At 57.0% G+C, this 24,124-nt stretch overlaps 1 protein-coding gene and 1 long non-coding RNA gene across 6 annotated transcripts in view; both read right to left on the bottom strand.

Annotated features, from left to right (window-relative positions):
• SEPTIN8 (septin 8) overlaps positions 1–23,844 on the bottom strand; it is a 37,520-nt gene extending 13,676 nt beyond the window's left edge. For 2 of the 5 annotated variants that reach the window (XM_080555378.1, XM_080555380.1), the window contains exons 1-4: positions 20,965–21,116; positions 7,109–7,223; positions 5,230–5,425; positions 4,407–4,593 (exon numbers count right to left, since the gene is read on the bottom strand). In XM_080555378.1, the coding sequence (XP_080411504.1) occupies positions 4,407–4,593; positions 5,230–5,425; positions 7,109–7,223; positions 20,965–20,994 (528 nt within the window). In that variant the 5' untranslated portion in view covers positions 20,995–21,116. Of the gene's footprint in view, positions 1–4,406; positions 4,594–5,229; positions 5,426–7,108; positions 7,224–20,964; positions 21,117–22,044; positions 22,123–23,705 lie in introns of those variants that run through there. The other 3 variants (XM_080555381.1, XM_080555379.1, XM_080555377.1) reach the window with 3 other exon arrangements.
• Positions 8,184–16,531, bottom strand: LOC308177719. Its single transcript, XR_013939359.1, has 2 exons — positions 13,233–16,531; positions 8,184–13,104 (listed from the first exon to the last, which is right to left on the bottom strand). It is a non-coding gene; the product is annotated as an uncharacterized lncRNA (long non-coding RNA).
• Positions 23,845–24,124: the final 280 nt, after the last annotated feature.

Here is a 24,124-nt window from a genome sequence, read left to right as displayed (position 1 = left end):
CAGCACGACCTCAGGTACGACTTCGGGTACGGCTTCGGGATGCCGCGTGCCCCCCGCACCTCCTGCGTGAACCGAAACCTCGCTACTCACACGCTGAGAAGATAAAACTTGCGTGTTTTTTTTCCCCAGCTACCGATCTGGCCTCGTTTGCCAAGGACCTGAAAACCACCGAACAAGGTCTGCCGGTCTCCCCGCACGCCTCAGCGGGTAGGTGTCCTCATTACGGAGCCAGAAAGGGCCGTGACCACAGCAGGGTCTCGCTGACCTGCTAGCAGAGGCAGCCCGGACCCACGTCACACAGCAGGGTCAGCTCAGGGCTCGCCCGGCCCCTGCTCAGCACCACCTGCGTGGGGAAGGCACTGCCAGGGAGCTGCTGTGTGCAGGCTTCGCGCCCTGCAGCCCTTCCAGCTAGGCACGCTGACAAACGAGCACCAAGGGCGACAGATATCAGGGCATTTTCAGCTGGCCTAACCCCCCCATTCCTCTTCCCAAAAGCAAAAAAAATTAAAACGAAGTTGGGTTGGGTCCCTTTAACCACGTTCCTCTCACTTTGCAAAGGCAAGTCCATCAGGATGTGCTGCCACCGAGTTCAAAACCCAAAAGGGCTTTGGCAAGCTGTTGCATTTCCAGTAATCAATAGCCAACACCGAAACAAATGCCAACAATTAATTAGCGGCAAAAGATTCGCAGTAGGCTCTGGGTTTTTTTCAGCTAAATTTGTCCTGGATCATTCTGTCTTTTCCTGACACCTGACAAAATATGTGCAGCTGCTCTTAAATAAAGAGAGATACATCAGGACCTACCAGGAATGCAGCTACACTGACCATGCGACCTTGTTCCAACTCAATTCCAGCTTTCCCGGACTGCTGAGACCTCCAGGGCATTTAGGGGTACTTCTGTGCTTCCCTCTTCTTCCCTTGCAAGTTCCTTTGTTTTATGTATTTATTGTTATATATATAATTACTGTTTTTCTTCTGATTTCACGCATGTCTTGGGAATCCCCAAGCTGAAATCCCACAGTTAACAAGTGATACCTGGAACAACATTTAATTATCCTGCTGTTTTCCTTTCTCCGATTTTGAGCACTGACACCCAAAAAGCTGCCTAAGGCCAGACTGAGCTCATCCCTTTATAATAAGGGAAGAGGACTCAAAAGGACTGGGCAGAAGGTGCTCCATGGCACGCTGCGTTCGTGCCAAGCAAACCAAAATACAGCTAGCTAGAGGATGAAAGTCACCTCTCCTTTCCTTCTTGAACAGGCTTTAAAGAGCCAGTAAAAAGAAGTAATGCCAAAACCACGGGAGGTTTCCACCTCCACTTGTACTCCCACAGAATCTTTACCTTGGGTTGTAGGCAAAATCCCAGAACAACACCCTAATAGCTCACGGTGGAAGAGCGTTATTCTCCATTTAACAATCTAGTACCAAAATCATTAAATTAATTAGTGGATTGTCATCCAACTGAATCAGGCGCAGCGTCTGCACGAACGTCAGTCCACGTGCTGGCAATCTTGGCTGGAATTCACGGCCAGAGGAAGTCTGCGCTTCAGCCGAGATAGCGAGCTGCACGCGCACACCGAGCGCGCCTCCTCCCCGGCTCTCGCTGACCACAGAGCCGCTTCTCAGCTCCAAAAATAAAACCTACAAGAATGTGCCCAAATAAGTAAGTTGACAGAAAATAATTTTTCCTAATATAGTAAGGCCACATGCATTTCCACCCTGTGAAATAAAGCCGGGTTTTTCCCTATCTCCAAAGCGTTCCCAGATGCGAGTCCCGACGAAGACACCAGCCAGATGCCACCGCAGAAGCCACGCAGCAGAGGCACAAACCGGCCCGAGGCACTGTCACTGGCTGACCCACCCAGGACGTGTCAGCTCACAAAGGGCAAGCAATTAGCCACAGCTCGTGAGACCTCCAGGGACTGCAAACAGGGAGCCCCAGGATGCCCACAGCAGCACACAGTTACGCCATCACTTTCCAGGCAGGGATGTGTTTAAAAAAATAAATAAATAAGTCACCTTTTTGTCTGATACTGATGCAATTTTCTTTATATTATTTTCCCCCCTCCTTTTCCCCGATTAAGCCCAACGGGAAGCTAACCCCTGGCCAGCTCACACACGGTTTCTGTCCGGCAACCAGCCCCGCCAGCCACTTCCCATCCATCTCCCCAGCACCAGCTCTGGCGGTGCCTCTGGCTCTCTGGGTGTAATTAAATACCCCCTGCAACAGCTGGCCCCGAGCTCAGCCAAACAAATTTTGTAGCACAGTACAAGAGAAGATTCTGTCTACAAAACAGCTTTACCCAGGAGGGATTTTGTAAATTTCATGCTTTAAGCAAGGTTCCCTGTAAACCCAGCACACCCCAGAGCCTGCCCCGCAGCTGACGCCCCACCACCCGTGTGCCAAAGGGAAGGTGCCGCTGAGCCAGGTCCCTGCACAGCCCTCCCGACCCAGCCCCAGACGCCGACCCCGCAGAGCGCGCAGCAAAGCCTCCCCCATGCTTTTTGCCTCCGTGTTCCCCACTCTTCAGCTGTAAGACCGAGGCCAGCAGCCTCATAAAGCCTCCCAAGAAGAAAGCCGGGTCCAGGCGTGCCCACACCACGCAGACGTGTGGCAGCGTGCCCCAGCTGCACACACACGCTGGCCTCGCAGCACAGACGGTCCATGAATATTGGTAAGGGCACGGGCTGCCAGGCCCCGAACCTCCAGGAGTGCCTGGAAGCACACAAATCCTGGGGCGACACCGATGGAGAAATACAACAAAAAGCCCCGACGTGCACAAGGGATCAGTGGCTCTACCTGCCTGTTCGGTTTATTGTGCATCCTTGTGTGAGGCCAACCCACCACGAAATCCAGGAGGTTCTTACCGGGGTAGGGAGGGAGACGGGAGCAAACGGACAAAGCACCTTCAGGGACAGCTGTTTCAGTGGAAGTTTAGAAATATAAAAGCTTGTGTGTGCATAAAGTTCCCATCTCTGCGCAAGCACGAAGGATTTATTCTGGTACTACGCAAGGACCCCGTTAAAGCCTGCCACGGGGAGATGGGAGAAGTAGGGACTGCAGAAGGGAAGGAAGAGAGGAGCGTTGCGGGACCACCAGCACCAACAGGAATTGTGCAAAAACTTTCTTCCAAACATATTTCTGGGAACATGTCACGCTGGCACGACGCCAAGAGACAGAGTTTATTAAGGGAAAGTTTTCGGATTCCTGGAGCAGTCAGAACAACAGCCCCCGTGGTTACAAACAGGCCACTGGGATGGGAAGCCAGTGCCTACTCTGGAGTGGGGCCAAGGAAAAGTAGGCCAGCTGCCCCGGGAGGCGAGGGCAAGCAGCAGGGACCCTGCCACGGGGATCTCTTCCCACCAGGAAAGTCCAATAGAGCTGCACGTGGACAAGAGCCAGGGAAGAGCATGTTCCCTAGATACAATTCAGGGCATCCCCAGTTCCTGCAGGGTCCCGGCTGCCTCATCTGCCCTCCGTATGAGCTGATCGGCGTCTGCCATCTGAGAGGAACCACCGCGCTGCTAAGTGCTGCTCTTGAAGACAGGAAATTCTTGCTAAGATGGGAAGAGATGCTGCTGTCACCAGTGACCTTTGAAGCTTTCCTGCGGCTCCCTGGAAGTCAGCTAGAACAACCAGAACTGTGTCAGAAAGCTCCTGTGAGCTGCAGGAATACCAGTGGTCGGTTAAGTAACCCACTGCCCCCAGCCAGCACGCGTTTATGCACAAAGAAACGACCCCAGCTAGACCCTCTCACAACCCACTTCCAGGATGCTGCTGACCTTGAGTTTCTCTCCGCATTTACATTTCCGTAAGACATTGCGACCTAACGGATCATTTGGCACTTCCAGCAGTGTCACCTCACACACACGTGTGCCACCACACACAGCTAATGCTTCTCCTCAGCCCGTGTCTCTGTACAGCCTCTGCCTCGGGAAGCTCACTGTCCGGCCGCTTCCAGCCCCTCTCCCCGAGGGAAGGTCAGGGCAGCAGAGGTGGCTCTGCAGTTCCCATAACACAACTGTAGGAGCTGGAATGAATCCTTACCTGCACTCCTTTAAAGAGGAGTCGCCAACGATGCAGTTGATGGCTTTGATAAAAAAAATGAACTAATCTGGGTAAAGTTATGACAGTGACAGTTATGACAGACAGACAGAAAGTTATGACAGACTCCACACAGCTTGCTTGAAAACAGTTTTTCACCCACCATTTTTCAAGAAAGCCACTGAGAAAACGAACGCAAGACTTCAGCAAACATCAGGCTAAGTTTTACCAAAGCCCTAAAAACTGCCTAACTAACGTGCAGGAAGGGTCCAGCACTCGAACAGAGCCTTCCAGATGACAATTAACATTGGCAGAAATACCACTGCTTCCAGAAATGGGCAGCGCAGCCTCCAGCTCGTTACCTTGCTATCCAGCTTCTTCATCGTCACCAGGTCCAAGGACTTGAGCGAGTGCCCGGTGGGAGTGATGAAGTACAGGCAGACGTGAATCCTCGTGTCGTGGTAGTTGAAGAGAGAACGGCGGATTTTCAGCTCTTCTTGCAAATAGTTTTCAAACTGCGTATCAATGTACTCAACGATCGGCCTGTAACTAAAACCATACCATTAGCAACCCAGATACTGGAGCCCACAATTAAGCAGCCTGAAGACTTAAGGAGTTCTCCTAGATACATCACTGACGCTGTTTAAAACAGCTGTGAGACTCCAATAATTTAGCTTTACAACAAGAAAAGTGGCACTTACACACAGACCAAAGGTTGCTGGAACCTCCTGAGGCTGCATTGCAAAGTCTAATGACAGTGGAGCACGAAAAGACAACTACGTCCCCACATTAGACTCTGCACAGGTCTCAGGGCTGAGCCATCTGGCTGTAACAACGCCAGATGACCATGGAGAGACCTTGGAGACCCAGAAATCCTCTACCTGGGGCCTGAACAAGATGTCTGTGTAATTAAACAAGACAGAGCCAGAGCCACCAGCAACGGCCAGAACAGATAATTCCCAGCCGCGTGCTGAGGACAGCTTGTTAACTGCTCACACTCCTGGAATACACTGTTCTCTGCTGGCAACACCTCCTCTGACCTCCCCCGTCTCTCTGGCTCCTCACCCAGCTCGCTCCGCACCCAGTCCCCAGAGCCAGAGGCACTGCAGGGAGCTGCCACGTTAACAGAAACGCAGACACCTCCCCTGCTGCCCAGAAACGCCGAGCAGATGGCACGAGACCTGCCTTTCGTCTTTATTTATCTGGTCCCCGAATCCAACCGCATCCACGATGGTTAGTTTCAGGTGGACGTTGCTCTCCTGCAGGTCGTAGGTCCGCGGCCGCAAGCGAACCGCGCTCTCGTAGTGACTGGCTTCCTCCGTCTCGAACGTGGTGTTGAAAAGAGTATTCATCAGTGTGGACTTGCCAATGCCCGTCTCACCTAGGGAGGAGAATTTGTCAGGTCTCAGGTACTTCGAGGAGGATTAATTACAGAGCAGAACCAAGTTACGCTGTGAAAGGTTACCGCAACCTGCTGGTGAGCAGACACAACTGTCCAAAGGTAACTGCAGCCTCGAAGGCCTCCCGTCCTTAACGCACAGCTAACACTTCGGTCTCATCTCCCCACTGAGGACCAGGAGCAAACTAAAACAGTGTTTCCCCTCCATCCGTGCTGACTTTGCGTCAGAGGAGCTGTGGAGCACAGCTCTGGTAGAGTTTGGAGTCTTTGAGGGAGACTGCCTGCAGCTCGGCTGCTCCTGCTGCCGGGGACTCCCTGGCTCCGGGCTGGCTGTCCCAGCCACAGCGACAGCCCCAGGTGGCTGCAGGTCAGTGCCAAGCGATGGGTGTCCGCTGTGCCGTGGACGGGACAGGCAAGTCCATCAGTGAGGTTTCCTCTCGCTCCTTTCTGTGAGATTTCAGGCTTCTTCACTGCTCTCTCTACGCTTTAGCTTACCGTTAAAGTCCCCTGGGGACGCGTACATCTGGGGAGAGGTGGCCCCTATCAGGAGGGAACCCGGGTGCCTATTTCTGGGCAGAGACACAGGCAGGCAGCTCTGGACCTGGAAGGACCGCTTGCTATCAGATAGAAAATCTCTTTTCACAGCAGAAAAAAAAAATTGGATAAAGATTTCATGATTTCACTGTGCAGCTGAACTTTGGTCTGCCTGGAAGCCTTAGAGCAGCCTGTCCTTCTTCCACACCCCTAATCCCGTGGTCCAACATGTACAGCTGATGTGTCAAAGGACTAAAGCCCGTCCTGCTGTAACCCTTTCCCCCTCCATCCACACAGCAGCTACACCAAAGTCAGCTCTGCAGCTCTTACTCTGCTCTCTGAGCACGGCTTTGCCTTTAGCTAGTGGGGCTGAGACTGTCTCCTCCATTCTGCCAGGGTGAAATCTGGGCCCGTCAACAATAAAGTTTAGAGACAGCGTGGATCAGGGCACCAGGGGAAAAAGCATGCTGCACATTCTAAAAAAAGGCAGAGGTGCACGTTCCCACTGATCTTAGCGCACAGCCTGGCATGTCCACACACAGAAGCAGCCCTTTCCGGTGGGCAGCTGGATAAAGAAACAACAGGGAGCAGCCGGTGGAAGTTTTCTTCATTTTGAGCTCAAAGCAAGCTCCGCACAGCGCTCAGTGAGCTGCTGAGATCTGCCTCGGTGCCTGCAAGCTGTCCAGGACAGTCCTGCAGACACGTCACAGGCAGCGTGCCTGTTCTGCAACACCTGCGCAGCACCGACTGAACATCACCATGCGCTGTCTTCCCTTAGCAGATCAACACCTCACCATCTCCAGGAGCTCTTCTGGTCTGACCCACAAGGCTCAGCCACTCGGTTCCCTCGCCCTTCACCAGGCTGAGAGCCACATCCATTGCACCTCCCTGCCTCTTTTCGTGCCTGCGCTGGCAGCTCCGCTGCAGTGCAGAGCTGGCCAGTCCTCCACACGCTTGCTTCCTTCCCCTTTCCCTAGCTGAAGGCAGAAAGTCGATATTAAAGCCTTTCCCCAAACTCTCCCTAAGTTTAAGTCACTACTGAGGCTGTGTCCCAGCAGGGCTCCTAAGAAAACACGGCCCCAGCCTCACGAGGCCACCAGCTGAGCCCTGTCTCTGCAGGACTGTGCTCACCCACGCAGAGGATGTTGAAGCTGAAGCCCTGTGTGACGGACTTGCTGACCAGCTGATCCGGGAGACTGTCGAAGCCGACATGGCCCCCCAGGGAAAGGTTCCTCTTCTCTTCATTCTGGCAGGGAGAAAAAGACAGATTAGCAGAGCTGCAGTGACACAGACAGTCAGGGACCCAGGAAGAAGCACCAAGGCCAAGGAAGAGCCACCCGCCCTCCTGGGGCACCAAAGAGGCACCGCACAGACCCCAGCGCTGCCCACAGCACCCTGTGCTTTGCCATGCTTCATCTTGAGCCCTCTGACAGCCACCAACAAAAGCAAGGGGAGGGAAGAGCACTGCTCTTAATGGGGAATTGCCTCCGAGAGAAAGAGCCACGCTACCGGGCTACAAAGCAAAGCAAATATTAGCACGAGTCCCAGCTCCATGCGGCTGGGGGAGGTTAACGGGGGAAATCCCACCACTGCGTGCTTTATCGCTCACTGCTCCCCCTCCTCCTCCCCTTTTATTTTATTTTAAGCTCTGCAGCACGGAATTTAGCGAGCCCGGCTCTGCATTTCCCCTGACTCCCCGATCCTTTTTCCTTCGCTGCTGCCATGAGCAGCGTGGCTTTGTTTGCTCACGCTCCCAGGAGCGCTGGGCGGGCGGGCAGGACGAGGAACCCTCTCGCTTTGCCATCTGTGACCGCAGAGTTTTCCACTGCTTCTCTGCTGTTCCTGTTCCTGCCTCCCCCACACGCACTTTGCCTCTCCTTCTGTCTCCTCCCTCCCCCAGAGGGGGACGAAGCCGATCACCTGCACAGAAAGCCTGGCTTCGAAGCAAACACGGTCAATGCCCAGCGAAACCAGGCAGAGGTGGCCCACCACGCGCACAGAAGTACCGAAGAGCTACACGGGTTCTGCAGTCAACGTCACTCCAACGTACTGCCCAAAAAGCCCCAAACAACCACCACCAACCAAAAAACGCCAAGCAAACAACAGAAAGCCGTCAAACAGAAGGCGAAGGCTAACACGGAACGCAGCCATGCGGGCCACCGCTGCGGGCAGGAGGGCAGGCACCACCGCGGCTCAGGCTGCTCTCAGCTCACGTTTGTTTCACCAGGAACCAAATTCGTTCCCGGGGCTTCGCCGGGACGGTTTCGGGGGATGCCCCAGCCACAACCACCCCGCAGAAGGACCTTAACCACCCGCAGACAGGGAAGGATGGGGACGGAAGACGCGTCTGTCCTTTGCTCGGCTCAAGTTCTTCCGTCTGTCCGCCAAACCCAGCCTCGATGTCCCAGCCCCAGAGTGTGAGGCTGCAGAGCTCGTCCCGAGGAGAGCCCCGGCTGGCTTGCAGACTTTAAATTAATTCAAGAAGAAAGCAGAAGTGACCTAATAAGCGATGTGCATCTCCCCGGGTCTGCGACGAGATTCCCAAACAAACCAGGAACCTTTTAACCACATCTCCAGTCAAAGCCTCCTTTATCTCTCGGTTTCGTAAAATAAGCTGTTTAGATCACAAGAACCACTTGTGAACAGCCGAAGCAGCTCCCGCGCCTGACACACAAACCTTCTGGCTTCCCGCTTCGTTTGTTAGCGGCTTTCAGACGGTTTTAGCCCAGCTCTCTCCCTCGGGACTCCCTGGACAGCCACCGCTGGGCCGCGGGCGGCCTCCCGCGAGCGGTGCCGCACCACCCCGGCAGGATCGATGCGCTCGCCAACTGCGCGGAAACGGCAATCGTTTAAAGGCTTCCTGCGGGAGAGAACGTCTCACTTGAGGTTTCGAGGCGGCCAAGCCTTCAGGCAAACGCTACGTGAATTGAGAAGGGCTCCGTAGGCCCAGGAACCTCCAAGTTGTGCCGTTCAGCTCCCAGCATGCGACGCTACGGGCTGACAGCTCCGCGGGGACTGGGCCCAGCCGCAGGAAGGGCAACACGGGCAAGTGTCTGCTGGGAGAGGGACTGGAGACTTCTTTTTTTTTTTTCCCCCCTTCCTAAGGGGACCGGCTCAAGGCACAGGCAGCCACTGTGCAGCTCGGCAGGCTCCTCGGGGCACCCAGCTCATTCCCTCGGCTCCCGCTCCCCGCTCTGCCCCGAGCGCCACCACGGCGAGCGGCCCGCTCCAGGGCGAACCACCCGGTTCGACTGCCACGCTCCGCTGCTGCTTCTTCCAGCCAACAAACAGAAGCAGAGCCCAGCACAGAGCAGGAGCCTGCGACGCCGTTTTGGAAAGGAGGCCCACGCTGCCTGCCGACGGCTCTGCTGGCGCTGAGCGCCCGCGGCTCGCAGGAAGGTTTCCAGGCAACAGGCAGCGCCGCTCCAGCTCCTAAAGCAGGCTCCTGCAAGGCACGGCCGCACTGAAAACTCGGTCACGCTTCGGCCGGAGAGAGCCCAAACGCGTCTGCACAGCCCGTCTTTGCCTCTTCTTTTCAGGGTTTGGTTGCTGCCGTTGCGGGACAGGGGTGCACTCACCCCAACGGGCTCCCCGGCTCGCCGAGCCACCACACCAACGAGCCAGACTTCGGGGAAGGGTTTTTGTCCGTGACCTTGAAGCGCACGGCCTCCTTTTATTTCTGGAGGCAGCGACAGCAAGCTGGACCAAGCCCAAGGTGCCGCCGATCCCGAAGCCAAACCCCGTTTGCTCTGCCCGCAGCCCGGCTGTCGCTCGGGCTCCAGAGGCGCTGTGCTGCTGCGTTAGGGCAAAGGGCAGCAGCGACTGCAAAGTAACAGGGCCGAGGAAAAGAAAAACGGAAAAGGTTCTCTCCGTTTGTTCTTCCCACCCAACCCACGAAGCGCACGAGCTCGGCAGCCTTGGGAACACGAGCAGTTTTCCTGTGCGGAGCTGCGCGGTGCGCCCGCCTGGTGCGGAGCGGAGCCCAGCCGCCCCGGCAGCGCCCGCCGCCCCCTCCTGCAGCACCGGGACGGGCCCGCCGGCCCCTTCGGGCAGCTCCTGCTCGCCCAGCCCCGCTGCAGGACAGCCGGACACGGCTCACCTGCTAATAAACCCGCAAGGTCACGCTCAGAACTGAATTCCTGCCAGCAGATGCAGCCAGGCTGGGCGTACGCAATCGATCCGGAACACGAACGCTGCAATAACGAGGGCAGCGGTCAGGCAGCAGCATGAGATTTTGTTTTGACGCGTTGTGAAACAAGCCGGGATTCCAGCGGGGCTTCCTCTCCCCGTTCGCTGAGGGCCAGGCCAGCCGCGTGCTCACCTCCCCGGCCCGCAGCAGGGGCAGGAGGCCAGGGCAGAAGCAGGCGGGTTGCGCGGCACAAGGGTTACGTGGCACAGCCGCGAGGGCTCAGCCCAGCAGGAGCCGAGCAGAGGCACGGCCCTGCCCTGCCCGCTCACACCGGGCCCCACGGCACCCGACGAGATCCAGATCCTTCGTCCCGCAGCCAGGAGAGTCGCTCTCCCGCTTCTGACCGGGCGGCAGAGCCCACCCTGGGGCTGCAGACAACCGAGGGGCAGCCGAGCCTCCTGAAGCCCGCGTGGTCGCTTTGCAGCATGGCAGTTAAGGGCTCGGGATGGCTCTGAGCGAAGATTCCCACCACGAACAGCCGCCGCAGCCCTAACGCTGCTTCCAGTCCCCAGCGGATCCCGTGACGGGAGCTCCCAGGGCTTTACCCGGAGCCGCGGGCAGCCGGCCCCCAGCCACATCCCTGGAGCACAACCCCTTCTGCCCCGTCGCCGCAAGGGAGGCGAGAGGAGGCAGTGGAGAAACCAGCAGAGACCCACTTCTAGGATTCTCAATCCACGGGGGATGTCGCCGGCTCCGGGCCCAGCCGCTCGCTCGGCACATGGCGAAGCCGCCTGCTCGTGGAGGTGCCGCCCTCGCTCTCCTCGCTTTCATGCCAGGAGCAGACCGGAACTTGGGCACAAGAGGCCATTCTGACATCGGCTGTTCAAAAAACAAAATCTTTTTTTTTTAAGTAAGGAAATTGGGAAGCATCACCTCTCAAACAGCCTCAAGGAGAAGCGCTCTTCGGCGGCCACGCGCTCGTGTTTGCTGCCTGAGGCAGCCCCCAGGGCTCTGACCTGACGGGAGCAGGTGAAGGCACACGTGTAAGCGAACACCACAGTCACAAACGGTGATAGAACTATTTATTTTTTTTAAAGTAAGAATTTGGCAGGAAGGAGTTGTAAATCCTAGCTCCTGCCACAGCAGGCTCTGTACGAGCAGCTTGTGAACAGCTCCAGAAAACCAGGAGTGAAAAGTAAAACCTCCAGTGTTTGTCAGCTAAAACACCAGCTGAGCGCAACTCCTGGCTCTCACCCCGAGGAACAAAGTAACCCGGCACCTTCCTGTGCCTGTGGTGCCTCTGCCCATGTCTGGAGCCCAACAAAGCACGAGCGAGACAGATAGACGGCTGACATCTCCCAGGGCAAAGCAGCTCAGGCCTCTTCCTTTTTGCTAAATAAGAAGGGCTGATGCTGGGCGATGGGCTTCAGCCCAAAGGCAGCCGGGAGCTCCCAAATGCTCCCCCCGGCACCCCCGCAGGTCCTGTCCCCTCTGATTTATGATCAAATCAAAACACGAAGATAAAGCGGCGCTAGCAGACAGCTCGCAGCCCCCCTCGGCTCAGCAGGAGGAAGAGCAGGGAAGCTCCAAGCCCCCAGCTCCGCGGCCGCAGGGTGCCGGGCAGGGCTCCTGCCGCAGGACGCAGCAGCCGGTGCCCAGCACAGCTGGGGGCTTCTGGGGGGCTCGGAGCAACGCTCCCCTCCTCGCTTCCTAGCCCACGACCCACCGGCACAGCAGTGCACGAAACAGGAGGATTAATGCAAATTCCAGCGGGGTTCGTAGGATGCTGCTCCCTTGTCTCCCGAGTCCTGGAGCCGGGCCGTTACTGAGCCCTGATGCGGGGAGTCTCGGTTACGGCCGAGCACAGAAACCGACCGCGCTCTGGCTGTTCGTTACACCCGGGCGGAGCAGGCTGGCCTCACCGACGCGGGCAGCCGAGCAGCTGCTGGCACAGCCTGGCCCCGCCGGGAGTGGAGCTGCCCCCAGAGCCCAGCCGGGACAGCTCTGCCTCCGGCCCCGTGCGTGTAGGGTCCCCAGCAGGACCCCGCAGCAGGGCTAGCCGCGCGATGCCCGAGGGGCCTCCCCAAGCACACCTCAGCGCAAGATTCCTCACGGGGCGCTGGGGTTTTACCCACGTGCCACAAGTGAACCGAGTCACCCAGCACTTGCCTCGAGGCCTCTGCGCAAACAGCGTCAGAAGCCAAGCCCAGCGCCTCCGTCCCAGCAGGCGCTCCCTGGGGCTCAGCCCGGTTTCGGGAGCAGTGCGGAGAAACCTGGCGAGCCACCCCTTCCGCATGATCCCAGCCCAGCCCCAAACGCTCCCTCAACAGAAGGCGCCTGCCACCAGCCAACAGACAGCAGCAAGCGCAGGCCCAGCCGCATGGACCCGGGTTTTCACCAAGGAATTGTTTCTTCGGCCAAGCTCAGCACTGAGGGGCAGTAACACCGCACCTGACGCTTGAAAAGCACCTTTACGGGGCTAGCGGCGTTCAAAATAGATCACACGTTTAAACACCATCTTCCTTGCACGTGCAGCAAGCGTGGCCTGGGGGTGCCCGTGGTGCTGGAGATGAAAGGGAGCACGCCTGCAGCCGGGCTCATCAGCAGAGACCTCGGCACCTCCTCGGCTAACTCGCTGCACACCACGGCCACCAATCTCAGGCAGATTTGCCGAGAGCAAGCGCCTGACTCGAGCCTGACAGCTCTCAGCTGACCTTAAGCACGTGCTTAAGATTCCAGATCCCCTTTGTGGAGCACTTTGTAAGGAGCCAGGGAAATGGGAGGAAGAAAAACCTGGAGAGAACTTCAGATGGGGAGCTTACGCTGATTTATTATGCTGATTTACCACTTGTCTTACAACCGCAGCCTGCTGGGGCTGAGTTGCTCTGCTACCTTCCACTCCAGTCCATCCTGCCGGCCAGACGGGACGCTCTTCGGATGGTGTGGGCAGCTCTGCCTTCGCTGGGTCTGCGCAGGGAGGGCAATAGTGTTTTCCTCGCTGTGGCGGCCACAAAGAATCTTAAGCCGTGACACCGTGATGCCTGACGCTCCATCGGTGGAAGGGAAACCCCAGGGACCTTCCCGCCCTGCTCCTTCCCAAGGCCCCGCACACCGCAGCACACCCACCCCTGCGCGGGCACACGGCTGCAGGCAGTCTCGGAGCTCCCAGCCCGCGGCGCAGTCCCCCAGTGGAAACCTCACGCTGAGGAAAACAATCGCCAGCCCCCCTTCAAGCCGCTCCGCTAGGAATGCCAAGAATTTTCCCAGACACTCGAGCCTTTATTCGCGTTCCTCCCAGCTGCACTCCAGGCGGGCAAAAAACCTCACTGGAGAACCCAGATACGGAGCCACCACCACGACGTGCCCCATCAAGCGGCAGCCACTCGACGGCACAGAGACAGGGGGCTCAGAAGCCGAGGCTCTCCCCTCAGGGCTGACTCAAGGTTACCCTGCCCGACGCGATGCGTTTCTTGCAAGCTTTTGGTCCCCTTCTCTCTCCCAGGGGAGATGCACGAGCCCTGAGAGCAGGGAGGGCAGCGTGAGCAGCAGTACTCGGCATCCTGGGGAACACAAAACAAGCAACCACCACCACACACACCCCGGAGCAGGGTCGGTGTTTCAAAGAACCCTGTCTGTCCTGGGCTGGCCTCGGGGCAGAACAGGCACCGCTGTGCATGGAGACACGCAGCGTGCTGAGCACGCCGTGGTCACCTACCCACGTGAAGGCAGGGAGGAATCCAAAGCGGAAAGCAGAATTCCTTCTCTAAGGAAAGCACTCCTCGGGCAAGCTCCTCGACTCCTCTCCTGTACCCAAGCTCCTGGTGCCAGACGGGAGCCTCGATGTCCACGGCACACCTCGCCCCGATGGCAGCAGCCAGCCAGGTAACGGTGCTCCCTTCGGCGCCTGAGAGCAGCCAGCCCAGCTGCAGGCACTGCCTTCGGCCTCGCCTTCCTTCCAAAAGCGAAGCAGAAGTCCCCCCCCCGGCTACAGAGCCACGCGACTTGGCACAGCCCTAACACCCCGGCTCTGATTCCAGAGCTCGCTCTGAAGGCAGCGTACAGCTCCTCGCTTTGCCTTCCACACCACCACCCGAGACGACACAGCCACAACCTGTGAAGGCAACATCAGCGGCAATCCTCTGCAAACAAACTGACTGCTGCTGGCTGAAATTCCTCTCTCGAGTTTTTTCTACCAAAAGCAAAATCCCACACGTTTCCTTCCCATAGCCTGTTTTTTAACCGTTTCCCCAAAACATCTGTGAAGTAATTCATTTATTGGGAGGGCTTTCTTAAGGAAGGAAGGATTCAACCTGCATTTTGCCCTGTCGCAGAAGCCCTGGGTGAGAGCTCACAAAGGAGCCACACAGGCTTTGCGGGCATTATGCACGCGGTGGTTTGCAAACATGAACACAGCCTCTGAGAATGAGGAAAGCTGGTTAAAGCCGAGACTATGGGACGAAAAATGAGAGACATTTCCTCCAGAATGACCTCAAAGGATGAGAAAGTTCAGCTTTTCGGCAGCCTGAGAATTCCAGCCCCCCCCCGAGCCATTCAAAGCCAAGCCGAGCCCAGGACACAAACCCAGCTTTGCCTCCGGCCTGTTTACAAAGGACCCCAAATGTAGACAAACAGAACACATCACGCTGCCCCAGCTCCTTTCTTTTTGAAGTTATCTGTTCCCAGTGTGCTCAGGCTTCTGATTTCATGGAACTTCACCATCAGCCAGGCCTGACAGCAGGCTAATCCCATCCCCTTATCCACCGGGAGACTTCCCCATGCCCACCAGAGGCGCTCCCAGCTCGTGGTCATTTCCTTGTGACCGCGAGGAAGAGGAGCGGATGCCTTTCCTGGTTCCACCCGGGGAAACGCGAACACAGGTGGGACAAAGCCAAGAGGGAAAATGAGCACCTGCCCCAACAAAGTGCCATGGAAAAGGTTTGGGGCCATTTTAGGGGGGTGTTAACAAGGAGAAAAGGGTCCGGATCCCCACCGTGTAATTGCCCAGCTGCTGAACAAGCCGTGCTGGATATCAGCCACCGTGATGATTTGTTTTAGTTACCACTGAAAATAAACATGCCTAATTCCCACATACATCTCCAGAACTTATTGCCCGATTACAAAAAAAAAAAAGCAAAACAGCTATTTTTTATATTTTTAGACAAAGGAATAGGGATGTTCTAATGGGAACCCAAGAGCTGGGGTCACCACTGTCTCCTTTTCCCCCCCCGTTTGCCTCATGCTACCACCCTGCTGCAGCTCCCAAGCAGCACTCCCAGCCGCTGGGCAAGTCTCTGTCGGGACACGGCCTGGAAGACAGCAGGAAGACAAGTTTTACATCCCACGGGCACGCAGCTCCGAGCTAAACCACAGCCACCGCGTCAACGAGCCGCCTGCTGGGCAGCCGATTAACACGGCCTCCGGGAAGCTTCCCGGTGCGCTAGCACAGAACACCTTTCATCCGAAGACTCGAGGCCACGGAAAAAGAAAAAAGAAAAGAAAACCTTTACCTGAAAAACGCACATGGATAGGCTTGTACATGGATTCAGACAGGCCGAAGGGGCTATTCAGTCTCTGCGAAACCCCGGCACAACCTGTGTTCCCCGACGGGTGCTGGGACACCTCCGCTGCAGAGGCAGGGGAAGGAGAGCGCCCCTGCACGGCGCAGCCTGCCCGAAAGCCGCGGGACGTGTCCCGGCCCCGGCTGCAGCAGGAACTGACGGGCACGCTCCCTGCCTCCCGAGGACTCCGGAGACATTCCCCACGTTGTTTCCTCACGCTCGTAGCGCGGAGGTGGCACAGGCTGGGGGCAGCGCCTCAGGCAGCAGCCCCAAAGCCCCAGCAGGGATCCAGCACGGGCGCTCTCGCCTCGCGGCTCCCCGCCGCGCTCCGGTTTCGGGGCTGCGCGAGGCAGAGAGAGCAAGAGCTGGGTGCTGGCCCTGCGGCAGGGTGCTCCACGGGAACCTCTCTCGAGCTGTTTGACATCTCAGGAATTTCGCATGTGTGGGAGACGGATGCTTCTTGGCTTCCCAAAGGAATCCGCGCATCTAAACAAAGCGGTGCCTCCAAACCCGACCCCACGGGCCCCGGCCAGCCGCAGGCCGAGGGCGATGCCCAGGGAGGTACCTGAGGAGCCCTCCCAGGCACGACCCGCCCCCAGCCCCCCGAAATCCCCCCGGCACACCGCTCCGGGGGGTGCCGACTCCCCGCCTGGCTCCACTTTGGCACCCAAACGCCACGTGCCAGAGGCGAGGCCGCTTGCACCAGGGGAGAGGCTCCGGAAGGAAAGCATGACCGAGGAGGAGCAGCCCTGGACTTTGGGATCGTTCTTCTCACTTGGGCTGCTCTGGGACTTTTACGTTCCCTGAATATTTGAGTCCCCCTCCGGCACTTTTACGATCCCTGAATATTTGAGCGCCGAGCTTCAGGTACGAACCTGGGAGCGCGCTGCAGCCCCACGTACGTGGCAGAAGCGAGGAACAGGCAGGCTGGGCGTCAGCTCATCACAAGTTCGGGACAGGACAGGGTTATTTCTGAGGACCGCAACTGACCTGAAACCAGCAGGGCAGCTTCTCCCACCCACAGCCTGGAAGGTGCCGAGGACAGGTGCTGGTAACCGAAGCTAATCTCCTGAGCACACCCCCACCCTGCACGGGCGGGGTGGAAGCGCCCTGAGCTTCTCCCTCAGCCCCGTGGCCTCCCAAATTCCACCGCTTCGTTGCACAACCCGGGAGAAGCCACATCAGCATCACGCCATTTCTTCCCCTCCCAGCCTCCAAGCCAAAGCAGCACGGGAAGGAGAGGGGCACGGCAGCCGCTCCTGCGGACGGACAAACACCGAGGGCACCGGGCGCTGCCTCTGGTGCCTCGAGCGGAGCGGGGACAGCGGGGGCACTCGGAGACGGGGCTGCGTCCCTCCCTGCAGCTGGCGACAGCGCTGGCATTCTCCTACAGAAGATAATATTTAGGCAGCTTGTGGCCTTCCAGCAGCGCTGGGGACTGGCTGACAGCTGCCACCACAGCACTGACGACGAGTCCTGACGCCGTGCCGGCCTCCTGAAAGAGTTATTCTTCGGGCTTTCGTTTGTTTTGCCGACGCAGAGGGCACACGCGGCCCCGGCATTTGCCAGCTCACGTCCTTCCACCCACTGCCTCGGCGCTCGCTGCGATTACGAGCGGTTCAGAGCAGCTCCGCAGCTCCCACGCAGAACAACATGTTGCATCTCCTCTGCAAGAGGAAGGGATGCTCCGGATTCACCAACAGCACCACAGCGGGGAGGGAAAAACTATAAAAATCTTCTTCTGGGCAACATTTGTTCCCAGCACATAGCCTCAAAATACGCGTTTAGCTGCAGCGGGCTGTGGTTGAGCTAATTGGGCCTGCGGTCGCAGCAGTCAGGGCTGGCTTCCTGCAGAAGCAGAGGCGAGCCTCCCGGGGAGGGACTGCAGGGATTGGAGAGGCAACCACCAATTCGCCTGCTCCAATGGAAGCCCGTTTCCCCATCCCTCCTTCCCAAAAAAGCTCCCGCTGCAGGCAGAAGAGCCGGCCAGGGCACGGAGGGAGAGGGCTGCTCCCGCTGGGCTCGCTTCCTGGCGCACGTCAGCAGCTCGGGGAAAAATCTGTCGCTTCTGTTCAGCGCTGCATGGGGGAGCACCTGGATTTTTCCCAGGGAAAACCCTTCATAGAGCTAAAGGTGAAATAACTGGGGGAAAAAAAATAAACAAACATACACAGGAAATTTAACTCTGGAACTTCCAAATGGTGCCAGTGGCCGGGCTAAAAGCAAGGAGGGGGGAATGCCCAAATCCAAGCAAACCCCAATTTCCACTGGAACTGAGTCACAGAAGCATTTCCCTCAAGAGCTTGATTAAAAGAAGATGTACGCCTATGTTTAGGGCCAGCAGCCACAAGGCTTCTGGCAACCACCCTGCCACGGCCACAGCACACAGAGCTGTCCTCAGCCCGCTCCTCACACCCGTCCTTCACGTACCGCTGACCCCTCGCGCACTGGAGGGGTTTAAGCCTTGCAGCCAGTAAGAGAAAACAGGAGCTTACAGGAAACAGCAGCGGCAGCAATGCATGAAGTTTACCACAATTTGGGCAGCTCAGAGCTTCCCCTCCCTCCACAAAGCCAGAGCAGGACACGAGGCAGGGGTGTAAATCGGCTTCTCCAGCAGGTAACGCTCACCTGTAGCTGCCACACAGTCCCCGAGCTGCTCGACAGCTTGCTGCAAGAAACAAATCTCATTGTCTTTCCGGTGAGGAAGACGTTATTCATCTCCCCTCTGTGCAAAGCAGTGGTTTTTCTGACAAGACCTGCTATGAATTAACGCTTCTCGGTAAAGCGGCCGATAAAAGCCAAGCGACTGACAGCAACGTGAAGGAACCTCGGGGCGGCAGGAACGCACCCGCCCCGTGACCACAGCTCGCCCCCGGCTGCGTGCGCGCATCCCGGGCCCTCTTCACCGGGCATGGGCGGTCACAAAGCCCTCGTCCGTGCACAAAGTCACGGCACGCACACCGATCGGCCGTGACATCTTCAAAACGCATCACGTTAAACTTATCTCAGCCCAACGTGGAGGCTGAGCCCACCCGCTCCTCCTCACGTCCCTGCGTCTGAGAGCACGCGGCTGCGCCTCCCAGCCCGACATTTCATTCAGGCCATTACGGGACCGGTTCAGGGCAGCGACGGGCTCTACTTGAAAACACAAACCAACAGATTTGGGGGGTTGCGAAAGCTTCGCAACAGCAAAACCATCTCACAGTCTGGGTCTCACATCTCGTCCCATTTATTCTCCTATGCACCTTCGGTTGCTTTTCCCTCACTTCTTCAGTGCTCCTGCCGTTCCCTGATGTACCTCACGTGCTTTTTGGCTTCCACTCGCCCAGGGTGGCTGGGCTGTTACCCGCTCCATGTACCGACTTCCTTGCTAATCCTGCCAGCGCCCGCTCCAGCAGCCACGTGTGCTAGCTCAGTTCTGTCCAGAAGAGGCAACGGAGAAGGTCTGAGCTTGACGATAAATAAAGCGTTTCATAACTGACCCAAACTCCCATACACACAGCCCAGATCACATGAAGTCGTTACTTTCTGTTTAAAGTGGGCTGTTAGTGAGTCGGAGCGTGAGGAGAAGACTGCAAGGAAGACAATCAGGTACGTAGAACCGATGCCTGCAGACCGAGCCCCGACCACGGCAACGGTGAGTCACGTTCTTGGGGCAAACCAGCAGAAAACTTCAGCCTCCAGGGGCCGGAGCTGACCTCTCTTACAAGCAGGACATTCGCGAAAACAAAGGCTGTCCTGAGCACCGCTGGTGCGATTCTGCTGCCTCTGAGGCAGCTTTCTATAGGCGAGCTTCCTTTCATTTGCTTTTGTTGGTCATTTCCAACAGCAGCACTTCAAGGGAACTTTATTGTGCTGGAGACAGAGGCATTCTGGAGGACTGCACAAGGGCAGCGTGCATCTGGGGAGTTTTCAAAACACATTATCCAAACCTAAGGGTCACTACATTCCAGGATGTCAGTGTCAGCTGGACACTTAAAATAGCTTCACCAATCTGAATAGCCTGAATTATCGTACACCAAAATCCTCCTTCGGAGGCTTTTTCAACATTATTTCCCACTGCAGATACAAACAGCTGGTAAAAATAAATGAATTTATCATCGGTTCTTGGCAGTAGCAAACCATTCCCATTCAGGCTTTACGCTCAGGAAACAGAGGCACAGCGCCATGAAGTGACACCCAGAAAGCTGTAAGCCCTACAGAACGAACAGCTCGGGACACCTTCATCCCGAGGCTTCCACGAGCCTGCTGGGGCAGCAGCAGCGCCGAGATGTGCACAGAGGATGAAGGAAAGGGAGCAGCTGGGACAGCCCTCTGCCCTACATCAAATGGGAACAAGATGCTGCTCTCCCTGCTTCTGCTAGGTCCAGGGTTCCGGGCAGAAGGGCAAACGAGTCCAAAGGCAGAGATCAGCAGGGAGCTGCTCAGCCTGCAGATCCCTATAAACCCACCCCAGCTCCCTGCACAAAGTAAGCAGATTTTCTCCTAATGGAGCCGGGCACTGAATTCACGCTGGAGTGCAGCCATTTCACTTTGGTGCTCAGATGGGAGCCAAGCATCTTCGGGAACTTTTAGTTAAAAGAGAAAAAAAGTGACAGAGCATTGACGTAAGCACACCAAGCAGCGCCGTACCCACACCAAAGAATCCGCGATTAAATTCAATTTTCTCCCAGGCTCGGCAGCGTTTGGGCTCCAGGAGCACCTCAGAAAAGCCGAGCGGGCACCAGCTGGCACAGCGGGCTCGCAGCAGCAGCGGTTACATGCGACACAGGCGCAGAAAGGGCTGCACCGGAGGGCACGGTTACGGTGCCTCCGTGCCCTGCCGGGGGCTCGCCTCCATCCCCCTGCCCGGGGGCTGGCAGCAGAGGCTCTCCCCGACCCGCGCCCGCAACCGACTTCCCGCTCCGCGACTTCTCAGTCGCTCACAGCCCCGCGGATCCATCCCCGAGCCGGAAACTTTAGGGCCAGGACTCAGCGAAACGAAGCGGGGCTTGGAGAAGCTCGGCAAGGAGCAGCTCACCGACAGAGAGGCGGCGGCGGCGACCTGCCCGTGCCCGGGACCCGGAGCCAGCGGTGCCGCAGCACCGCGGGGACACCGAGAGCCGGGAGCTGCCGGCCCGCCCCAAGGAGCCGCAGCACCGGGGAGCCCAGACCCCGGCGGAGGGCGGCCGGGATCCCCACGGCGGCCCCGCTCCCAGCTGCCCGGCCCCGGCGAGCAGCCCCCGGCCTCCTCCCGTTCCCCCCCGCCCCCGCCCCCCAGCGCCGTGTGGCGGCCCCCGGCCCCTCACGGCCCGGCTCACCGAGAAGCGCTCCAGCTCGGTGGCGGCCATGGCCGGGGCTGTGGCGGCTGTGCCCGCCGCGGGTGGCTGCGGCGGAATGGCTCCAATATGGCCACCGCCGGGCACGCCCCGCCGCCGGCCGGGGCGGGACGGGGCGGGACGGGGCCGGGGGGAGCCGGGGGGGAGCCGCCGCCACGGCCCCCTCACGGCCCCCTCACGGCCGCGGCCTCCAGCGGGCACCGCGGGGCCGGGCCCGGCCGGGCCTGGGGGCTCTGCCCTGGGGCTGGGGCAGGCCCGGCGGGGCCCCGAGCCTCCACCGGGGCCGGGACCGGGGCGGGAGCGCGGCTGAGGGCTCGGGGCCGGCCTGCAGCGCTTCCCTGAGGGGAAGGGGCCGAGGCAGCGGCCCCCGGCACCAGGGAGCAGCCGAGGGAAGGGGCTGGAGGCTCCCTGCGGGATGCAGGTGACACACACGGGTGTAACACACACAGATACAACACACACAGGTGTGCGCTGCCCAGGCTCAAGGCACGCCCAAGCCTTCCAGAAGGCCACAAGATGCCACCATGCCACAGCCCCGAGGGAAGGGGTCACCCCCTGGAGCAATGGCAGAGCCGCAGTCCTGGTGCAGCTTTGGGCCGGGAGGCTGGGAGCTCGTTGCGGTTACGCTGCCTGCTGGTTACAGGAAGGTGAAGTCAAACAAGAGGACTGACAGACTTCCTTCATCGTTCCTTCCAGCAGGAAGCACAAAGCCAGTCCCTGAACCTTCACCTTGGTAAGCCACGGAGCCATTAGTATTTCACAGGCCGTTAGCACAGAGCAGCGTTTTTCTTGCTTTCTGGTGCCCTCTGCTGCAGTGTACCTACCACGGAACAGCTGATCAGCGCCACATGTTCGCTGTCACCCAGCTGGTCACTACGCCAGGCCTTCACCCGTCTGCTCTCCTGGTTTTGCCCTAGGCTTTCCCCACTCCTTCCACCAGCTTAGCCCCGGTGCCCTTGCCAGAGCGTAGCCCTGGGGGGAACAGGAGGCTCTGCAGCACTGAAGGAAGCAGCAGTGAAGGGATGTAACCGCCTCCCAGGGACCCGACAAGGGAGAGCTCACCTGCACAGCTCTGGCCGCAGGATTCCTCCTCGTCTATTCAGGTGCTCCCAGATCACCTGCAGCAGGAGTTCCAGCATCCTGCACAAAGGCCACAAATACAGCCGTTACTTGATTGTGATATAGTTAAAGCTTCAAGCACCAGCCCAATTATTAGGGAACAGTGAGCAACCTTGCTTAAGGCCCTTTTCTCATTTATTTTCCAAAGGTTTGCCAGATTTCAACGTTTTTGGCAAGAGAAGGCAAAGGAAAGACAACCAATATCCCAGCTCCTTTACATTCATCACCCGCAAAAACACAGTCCTTGGAGTGCCCTAAAGCAGGACAGAAGTATTCAAAGACAACCAAACCTCAGCAAACAAATTAAACAGAACTTATGCTTCATTATAATACTCTATGACCTGCACTCCATAATAACTTCCATCTTCTCCCTTACCAGCTATTTACAATCTTTCCAAAGGTCTCTTGCTCCCACCACAATATAAATAAATGAGACCACGCTGCCGGCACAGCAGGCACTGAGTTGTGGCGTTACAGCAGGTGTGCAAGATCATGTTATTTCTCTACATCTTCCCAAGGCTCCTTAGCATCCACCTAAATCATGCTGCAGGAGCTCTGGGAAGCGCTGTTCAGCCCAGGAGGGGGCTGTGCTTATGCAGGAAGAATAAAACAGGATATGAAAATTAGATGCACATAACTGAAGGGAGAGGGCAAGGGTCACCAAACGCAAGCGCTTAGAGGCATAGGAGATTAGGAAGAGGCTGTATTCTCCCTTGAAGCAATTTCAAAGCATTTCTGAGGATGTGTTATCCAAGTGATCTGCTTTCTGAAATATGATAAATCTAGTGCAGTTAAGAAATGTTGGGTTTTTGTCCTTCCTGAGTAGAATGCCTACATCCGAATCAATTCTACTAATCCATACCCTTGTTCTAGCTAAAGACAGGTTGCAAAAATGCTGTACTTCTCTAAAGAGGGCACTGCTGAACACCAGATGCCAGAATTCAAGGCAAAAAGGAAATTCCAAGACCTTGCAACAGATCAAGGGACAACGCTGCTGCTGCTTGGCTCTCAGATTCAGCTGTGTTGCTGATACCTGCAGTGGCAGTCCTCCCTGCCTTGCCTGTTAGCAAGCCACCAGCAGGGAGCAGATCTCTGTCACAGGCAAGCACGGTGTAAAAGCTTGGAGTTATTTTTAAACACCTTGTTATTCCAAAAAATAATTGCAAAAGCTCCAGGTGCATAAAAAACGGTCTCGAGAGAATTGTTTTTGGTGGCTCCTTTAACTGCTAGGACATCCATTGTTATGCAAATTGTTCCTAATGACTCAGGAATTAAACGCATATTGCAGTGGAGCTGGATGCTCCTGCAAGAATTCTAAACTCAGTGGAATATTTGTACCTGTTAAATGCATGGTGAATTTAGGTTGAACCGTGAATTGCCTACAGGCAGAGTGAAGAACCCAGGCAGAGCATACAACAGACGGGAGAGGCGTGAATGTGTCCATCCCACCTCTGTCCCGGGGAGAGGGAAGGAAAATGCCCCTCCCTGCACGACCGCTGGTATGGCAGCACAGTTCTGGCGGTGGGGAGATCAGTAGGTGCTGCTTCACGTTGTGACCTGGGTACAGACAACGAAAGTGGAGTTAAATAAGTGCTATCGCAAACCTTTTTACTTCACATGCAGCCTCGCTGAGTGACTGATCATCCTCCTGTCACACGAATACTGTAGCAAGTCCAAGGCCTTCTGAAGATGGCTGTGTCCTTCAGGGCTGAGGAAATTCCTTGATCTTCAGACCCAGGTGGTGCAGATAAACAAACTCTTTCACATTTCTCAACACAGGCCAGAGGAAGTAGCTTTTTGGTAACTATTTGTCTCTTGAATTACATCCTCCTGGGTAATTTTAGAAATGAAATGGTTTCACAGTTACTCTTTTAGCAGCACAACCACCAAGAACTTCATTAAACGTTCATTGGTTGTACTGACAATGTATGGGACTTACAAAGATTTTCTATAACAGCACTATCTTTCTCAGCTGAAGTAAAGTCAACAGGAGCTGTAGGTCCATTTCCCCGGAAATGGCTGG

This window comes from Anser brachyrhynchus, assembly GCF_964034855.1.
Source record: "Anser brachyrhynchus genome assembly, chromosome: 14".
Lineage (NCBI taxonomy): Eukaryota > Metazoa > Chordata > Aves > Anseriformes > Anatidae > Anser > Anser brachyrhynchus.
The sequence above is the reverse complement of the archived record's forward strand: the minus strand, read 5'-3'. Positions and strand labels throughout refer to the sequence as shown.